Source organism: Calidris pugnax, unplaced genomic scaffold (assembly GCF_001431845.1).
Source record: "Calidris pugnax isolate Ruff unplaced genomic scaffold, ASM143184v1 scaffold304, whole genome shotgun sequence".
NCBI classification, from domain to species: Eukaryota; Metazoa; Chordata; class Aves; order Charadriiformes; family Scolopacidae; genus Calidris; species Calidris pugnax.
This window is the reverse complement of record NW_015091068.1, coordinates 30,835-39,216: the sequence shown is the minus strand read 5'-3', so window position 1 is coordinate 39,216 and position 8,382 is coordinate 30,835. Positions and strand designations below refer to the sequence as shown.

The window sequence follows — 8,382 nt, the reverse complement described above, 5'->3', positions numbered from 1 at the left end:
GGGGGGGGGGGGGAGGGGCAATTGGAAGGTAGGAATATGTTCAGCTATATGTTATCCAAATAGTGTTTACATTTGTATGATTTCTGCAAAGATGTAGATTTTATCAGCTACAGGACAGAGGAATGAACTCTGTAAGAGTAAGAGTATCTTCTCTTACTAGAGTATTACAACAATGTAATGCAGAGCCCTTAGTCATCCTTAATATTTATTTCCTAGTTGAGTGCACACAGACTAACAAGAACACAGTATTTTACGGTTATTTATGCAGATGAACGAAGCTCTGTCATGGTTTGGGCCAGGCTGGCCAATGACGAGATAACAGATTTCTCCCCCACCTCCCACTACAAGGAGAGGAAGAAGATAAAGAAATTTACGAGTTTATGAAAAACTGAACTTTAATAAAATATTAACAATAAAATAAAAAGGAAATCATGAAATAGATATATATAATTATATACAAAACAGTATCAAGCTCCCAGGGAGGTGTCACCAGCAGGCACTGGGAAAGTGTCAGACTAGACTCTGTAACAAATGGGAACTGGATTCCAGAACTCACTGATGGGGATTGAAGGCAGATGAACTGAGAGGGTTGTCCTCAAACATCAGTCGTTGAAGAAAGAGAGTCATTGAAAAAGAGCTGAAGGAGAGGACAACATAAGCTGTCCTCTTTGATCCCTTTTGTACTGAGCATAGCAGATGGAATGGAATACCCTATTGGTCAGTTTGGGTCATATGACTTGTCCACTTCTCCCCACAGGTGCAAACCCTCCACAGGGTAAACAACCAAGTCATCTAACCCTGATTGCTACAGCAAGTAAGAGCAAGACCCTCTCTCACTGAACAGAATGTTGGCTCTGCGCCACCTCACACTAGGACAAGCTCACTAGAGAAAAAAAGTCAAATGCAAATATTTGTTGGTCTGGTGAACAGTGGCTGTAGAATTTGAGGGGTGCCTTCAGAAACACCTGTGTCCTGAATAGGATATTACGTCCGAGGGGGGGGGGGGGGGGGGGGGGAGGGGCAATTGGAAGGTAGGAATATGTTCAGCTATATGTTATCCAAATAGTGTTTACATTTGTATGATTTCTGCAAAGATGTAGATTTTATCAGCTACAGGACAGAGGAATGAACTCTGTAAGAGTAAGAGTATCTTCTCTTACTAGAGTATTACAACAATGTAATGCAGAGCCCTTAGTCATCCTTAATATTTATTTCCTAGTTGAGTGCACACAGACTAACAAGAACACAGTATTTTACGGTTATTTATGCAGATGAACGAAGCTCTGTCATGGTTTGGGCCAGGCTGGCCAATGACGAGATAACAGATTTCTCCCCCACCTCCCACTACAAGGAGAGGAAGAAGATAAAGAAATTTACGAGTTTATGAAAAACTGAACTTTAATAAAATATTAACAATAAAATAAAAAGGAAATCATGAAATAGATATATATAATTATATACAAAACAGTATCAAGCTCCCAGGGAGGTGTCACCAGCAGGCACTGGGAAAGTGTCAGACTAGACTCTGTAACAAATGGGAACTGGATTCCAGAACTCACTGATGGGGATTGAAGGCAGATGAACTGAGAGGGTTGTCCTCAAACATCAGTCGTTGAAGAAAGAGAGTCATTGAAAAAGAGCTGAAGGAGAGGACAACATAAGCTGTCCTCTTTGATCCCTTTTGTACTGAGCATAGCAGATGGAATGGAATACCCTATTGGTCAGTTTGGGTCATATGACTTGTCCACTTCTCCCCACAGGTGCAAACCCTCCACAGGGTAAACAACCAAGTCATCTAACCCTGATTGCTACAGCAAGTAAGAGCAAGACCCTCTCTCACTGAACAGAATGTTGGCTCTGCGCCACCTCACACTAGGACAAGCTCACTAGAGAAAAAAAGTCAAATGCAAATATTTGTTGGTCTGGTGAACAGTGGCTGTAGAATTTGAGGGGTGCCTTCAGAAACACCTGTGTCCTGAAATAAGCCAGCTGTCTGTTGGTCACAGAAGGAAAACTTTCCCATAAGCATCAAAGAAACACCTTCCAAAGAAGTTTCAGCCTTGCACGTCTATTTGCATGGTGACCCAGTCAGTGGTAAAGAGGAAAGCATATATTCAATGCTCCCATACCCTTCTAGCTGGGCCCTCTCCCAAAGTAGTAGAGAAACTCAAAATTAATTCCGTCTTTACACTCGTCTCCTACTCCTTGATCACTCCAATTATGTGAAAAATGGGTGAAAGTACCTGTGATTAAATGAAGCACTTTGGATCCCTTTCACCCAAATTAACAAGTGAATTCCTCTGCCTACAATTTCTAGTTAGGTGGCTTGTTCAAAATGCAGTTGCTTTACTGTAATTGCCTTGAATTAGCACGAGAGCAGGATTTCTGACCCATACTTTGGCATCTTACTCTGAAGATCTTCAGAGGTGTCTCTGTCTTTCTCTCTCTGGACTGTGTTGGGTGTGTTACCTGGGTGACCAAAATCACCAGTAAAAGTGAATGATGTTTCATGTTATACTGGGTTTAAAAGCACTTTGTGTACCTAAACAAGGTGTTTACCTCACGTCTTGAATTTTCAAAGCAGAGTGAGGAAATACTTACCATACTGGGGTCTGCCACACTAATTAAAGCATCATATAAGGCTTCCAACTTTTCCCATGTCCTGCCACACAACACAAGCCTTGCTCCTCCTGTGTGAAACACCCGAGAACATTCTAGGAGAGAAATGCGTTCAAAAGAAATAATAATAACAATTTGATTTTGTTTAAAATTGGATGCTGGTTTTACTAATGAGATTGAATTTATGCTTTAAAATTCATTAATTTTAAAAGAATAAATATATATGAGAAAAAAGCACTAAATTGCAATAAAATATAAATGAGTAATAAATTAAAATGTAATGAAAAGGTATAATGCCCCAACCTACCCCAGTAAATAGTAAAAATGGGTCTGTATGCAAGCTTCATGAAACTCTTGGCAACGTGAAAGTTGTCTACAACTTTGAAAAAGAGCAATATAGAGAAATTTACGATGCACTGGCCCACCGATGGAGCACCAATGAGAGAGGACTTTCTTCTACAGACTTCTCTCCCAATGCAGTCTGTCCCAAGACCTTTATCTACCTTCCCTGTAGTCAGCAGAGGCATCAGGGACCAGCTTGAACTATTTCTTGTTCAGCTACATTCCCTGAAGCCTGATGATGTATCTGTTGTGCAGCCAGGCAATTAGTTGGCAGTGGGTTATGTGTGCTCATAGGACTGGAAATCAAGAGTTATTCTTCCTCTCATGGTTTTGGTTTGTTTTTCTCTTTTTGTTTTTTTTCCCTGATTAGGTCTTCCAAAAGGCTCTCAGCCTTGCAGCCCTCATATTTAGTCCCTAAGTCAATCTGTATGACAGTTACATATTCAGCACGGGAAGAACAGTAATATGGTCTTACAATTAGCCTTATGCCTTTCCAGCCTGTTTAATTTCTCCTAGCTCCTATGGCCTTTGTTGAATGGGCAACAGTACAACCCTAGTGCTACAACTCTGTCCTCCAAAAAGCATTTTCTTCAGATTTCAGTACCCACAGCCAAATCCAGTTATGTTTGTATGCCCATCTTAGATTTCTTAAATGCCCATGTTAGACTCTTAATATCCATATGAAAGCACTTCAGGATCCAGTCTTATATTTTTGTATGCCTGTGCAGCTGGAGAGTTTTATTTATGTAATCTTTTTCATTATTTACAACAGTAATTTTATGAATGTCTTTCATTTTCATTTTTTCCAACATAGAAAAATTTTTTTATTTAAAGTTTATATACCAGTACTAGGACAACTGCACCAGTATTTTTCCTATAAATATAAGAGTTGGGGCAACCTTGTGAATAAAATGTGTGAACAGCAATAAAGGAGTAATTTGTGAACAGCAGTAAAAATAAAAAAGGAAAAACAATAATGTTCTCCTCTACAGCTATCTTGGACTTTTCTGAGTTATAGCACTGAGAAGAAACAGGAATCAGGCTTAAATAACAACCATAAATCAATGCAAACATCTTCAATCATCATGGGGTTTGTTTCTCCTTTTCAACTTGGATGAATGCCATCTTTAGTCTGGAAATTCTGGCATGTGGGAAAAGGAATTTGGCTACTTCCTAAGACCTCAAATATGCAACAGCTGGCCAGACAGTTGATATTTTAAAGTGAATGGCCATTGGACATGCATGAGTGGACTGCACAGTAAATTCTGCATTATTGGGAATCATTTAAGCCTACAATTAACTTCTTGGAATCACCCTATGGGATGCTGGCAGTAGATATGTTTAAGACAATAAAATAAAATTGCTTTGAGTTACTTCCTTTTTCATTTCTGTCAAAAAGGGTGTGTGTGGGCGGATGACACAGGGTGCATCTGCTTTTGTAGCCTCAAGAAACAGGCAGAAGTTAGTCACAAACAAACAAAAAGATGAGGAAAGGTTAATAAAGAAACTGAACTTCGGAAAATCTTCCCCAGGATCATGTGGTGCTGGAGCAAGATACCTGAAGAAATGTTGAGAAATATTCAATACATGTTCTTGATCCTTGGAGGTTTCCAAGATTTGGCTTGAAGCCACGCCCAACGGGTGATGCTTGTGCTTCAAGCAGGACTTTTGTCTAGAAACCTCCAGGCATCCTATGATTCTATGCAACACCCAGTCTCAGCTGGAGAACTCTAAATCATGCCTCTCCAAACAAAAATATTGAAATATAACCAATTAGAGAAAATGCATGCTAATATTATCTGCAACTGAAACTAAATTGTGTCAGGGAAAGGGAAAGACCAGTTGGCGTGTGGAGGTCAGAATTACTTCATACTTTGTCCTAACAGGTTCTGATAAAGAGCACTCCGTGCCAGAATAGTGTGTATTTCTGTTGCAGGCGTCTTCTCTGTTCTGCTAAGGAATAATTCTACAAGAGCATTCTCTTTGCCCATCTATTTTCTGCTTGGGCGTGCAAGGTTTTCAACATACAGTAAGTCTTCATTGAAAATGCCAAAATGTAGCCTCAAGCCACATTTGCCTTATGAGGCACTTTTGTGCATAAGCAATATATGACCCAGTACCATTAATCCAGCAGGAAATATGAGCCAATAAGAAGTATATACTAAGTGGCTGGCCACCCAGACAATCAGCTTACATACCCTTTCCTTCTGTCCACTGAACCCACTATTGCACATAGCCAGACAACCCAGTTGGAAGTACTGGGAGGAGGGTGTTAAGGGAAGAGGAGTAATGGGGGTGATAGAGAGGGCAGAGATACAAACAGGGACAGAGGGGTGAGAACTGTTATTTACAGGGAGCAGAAAATGTTGAAGTCTTTAAGGGCTGAAAAGGAACGTGTAAAGAGCAAGGTGACACCTGTTTATTCTGATTTGCTGCTACCCTGCAGTGACAACCTATGTAATAAGATCTCATAGTAGCAACGTGCTAAAAATAGTACTCTTAATGTACTTACAAAAGCTCTTACTCTATTGAATTAAATAAATACAAAGTTCTCCAGTTCCTAAAATTTTTCCAGCAGTTCCTGTGGCTGAGACTAAAAATTCATAAAATTCATAGGATTTGATTAAAAATGTATTTCTTAACTTCTGCTCCATCCAGGCAGTTATGAATATATACGGGGTAATGGATGTACATTTTATCACTTGGAGGTTGGTACTCTGGCTGTTTCTTTTCTCTGACACTAAGAAGAAATGAGACAACTCACCTTTGCCCAGTCCAGAAATGGCATCCGTGATTACCACCACCTTGTTTTGCACAGCTGACTTGGCCAATAGCCACCTGACTGACTGGTAAATATAAATAATTCCACTGATCCCTAAGAGAAGCAATGGTAGAGCAAGTAGAGCAAGAATACCCATCTCTGTAGGAAACAAAGATCATGAGAGTAACAGTAATCATAATATGCATTCATTATTTTTCAAATTATCCATATCTAAAAAAGCAGTGTTTTCATAAATAGAAAATCCAGTAATCATCATGTCAAAGGCTTGAAGCATTGGGAAGCTTGTTTTCCAGTCAATGGCTTAATATTATTATTTAATAAAAAGGGTAATATTGTTTGTTTGTCTGTTTTCCTCATCATTGCATGGTCTAACCAAATCTAGATTCCTTTTATTCAAAATTATTCTATTTTGTCAAAAACATACTAGAATTTAGTACAAATACTGCCTTGAGACAAAGCATAGGCTAAAATATAACACTAAACTTTTAATTATGTTGCTATTATAAGAAAACAGATACAGGTTTTTAATCCTAATTTCAGATAAAACACGTAATAGAAGTATTTTCTGTTTAAAAGATAGAGAAAATAGAATCACTTACTATGTCTTTGAAGACTCCAGGTACAGATAAAGCATTCTTTTGGTTTTTTTTGTAAATTTTTGTATTACTGGTTTAGATAAAGTCCTTTGGCAAATTCATAGAGCATTGCATTTGTTGAGGCTGCTTGCCCTGAATGGGAATAGCTATGTATAGCCATGTGACAGAGATACTTTAAAAGTAAATATAGCATCTACACTGTGATTTGCATGCCTGACCTATCTAGTCCCAGAGGCTGGACAGTCATGTAAAAGCTCTTAGTATAGTATTAATTCAACTGTACAAAGAAACACCTGTCTTTCTGTCTTCAGTTCCAGTAATTCATAGAACTGTCTCAATTTCTTGTCGTTGGCCTTCAATTAACTTTATACATTAAAAATTTTTTATAAACGCCTTGATAATAGTAGGTAGTCGTAGACACAAAAAAGGTACCATGAAAAAGTTGCCTCTTGAAGTAATCACTGTTCAGCAATATGAATGATGTACTTATGTGTCAGGAAAAGGTTTTTGAGCAAGTTGACTTGGGAGCCAGTGCATCACACAGAGCTGCTGTAGGCCATTCAATGCTGAAACACAGACCAGGTTGGCGTATTGTGCTTTCAGGTACCACAGGCTGCTTTCCACCCCTGGTATTGTAAAGCAGATGTGCCTTTTTCCCAGCAATTTCAGGACCTTTAGGTAGGTGTTCTAACTTTTACATTGCCTGTAGAGAGACATTATCTGTTTATCTGCCTGACAATCACAGTTATGGGGTGCCCTTTCAGTTATAGGGAAAATAATGGTATACAATAAATCATTCCTGTTCTGCTGTTTCATAAAATTGTATCACAGTCTTAAAATTGTAAGTTTTGACAAACAGATTCAGTACTCCTGTTCGTCCTGTGTAACTAGTAATCTAAATTTATGTTCTAATTTTCATCTCCAATGAGAGAATGTAAGTCTACAAATGATAGAAATATATTGATATTGGAGAGTTGTAATAAGGAACAAAGACTTAATGGTTAGGTCTGCAGGTACCAGGACAGTGTTAGCTTTCAGTAAGTGGGAAAGTATAGAAGGTTATTCAAGAGGGAGTAGGAGCGGACTTTTAGACATAATTTGTAAATCTAACTTGCTCTAGAAGCTAACAATGTCTCTACACCAATGCACACAGCATGGGCAACAAGCAGGAGGAACTGGAAGCTATCCTGCAAAGGAAAGTGTCCTGGGTCTGGCAGTGATGGGGTTAATTCTCCCCAGGACCTAGGAGGGACACAAGTATTCCATCCCATGTGAGCCATGCCCAAGGGGTGGCCGGAGCTAGCCGGGAAGGGGAGGGGACCGGAAGTTGGGGGGAGGAGGCGGTGACCCCCGGAGGAGGGTCGTGGGCGTCCCGGGAGCGGTCGGCGGTATCGGCGGCGGTATCGTGATCGCGGTTGTATACCCCTCTGTTATTGTTGTTGTTATTGCTCTTTGTTCTGTTCTGTTAAAATTGCCTTTGTCTCAACCCACGAGTTTTGCCTTTTTATTCCCATCTTCCCCTCCCGGCCACGTGGCCGTGAGGGCTCCGTGTGTGGGAGCGGCTGCACGTGGTCCTTTGTTGCCGTCTGAGGCCAAACCACGACAGAAAGCTATGACATACTAGCAATTACGGAAACTTGGTGGGATGACTCCTATGACTGGAGTGTGGCCATCGATGGGTACAAGCTGTTCAGAAGGGACAGGAGTGGAAGAAGGGGTGGAGGTGTTGCCCTCTATGTAAAGAAGTGGCTAGAATGTGAAGAGTTGTTGCTAAAGAGTAGCCATGACCAGGTCGAAAGTTTATGGGTAGGAATTAGGGATTGGGACAACAAAGGGAGCCTTGTGGTAGGAGGCTACTACAGGCATCCTGACCAGGCGGAGCCTATCAATGATGCCTTCTTACTCCAGCTTGAGGAGGCATCACGATCACAGGCTCTCATCCTGCTGGGGGACTTTAACCACCCTGACATCTGCTGGAAAAGCAACACAGCTGGCTGCAGACAATCCAGGAAGCTCTTAGAGTGCCTAGATGACAACTTCCTG

At 40.4% G+C, this 8,382-nt stretch overlaps 1 protein-coding gene across 1 annotated transcript in view; it reads right to left on the bottom strand.

Moving 5' to 3' along the window:
• DHRS7C (dehydrogenase/reductase (SDR family) member 7C) overlaps positions 1-6,480 on the bottom strand; it is a 10,573-nt gene extending 4,093 nt beyond the window's left edge. The window contains exons 1-3 of the mRNA XM_014956984.1: positions 6,343-6,480; positions 5,726-5,881; positions 2,602-2,714 (exon numbers count right to left, since the gene is read on the bottom strand). Of these exons, the coding sequence (XP_014812470.1) occupies positions 2,602-2,714; positions 5,726-5,879 (267 nt within the window). The 5' untranslated portion in view covers positions 5,880-5,881; positions 6,343-6,480. The remainder of the gene's footprint in view (positions 1-2,601; positions 2,715-5,725; positions 5,882-6,342) is intronic.
• Positions 6,481-8,382: the final 1,902 nt, after the last annotated feature.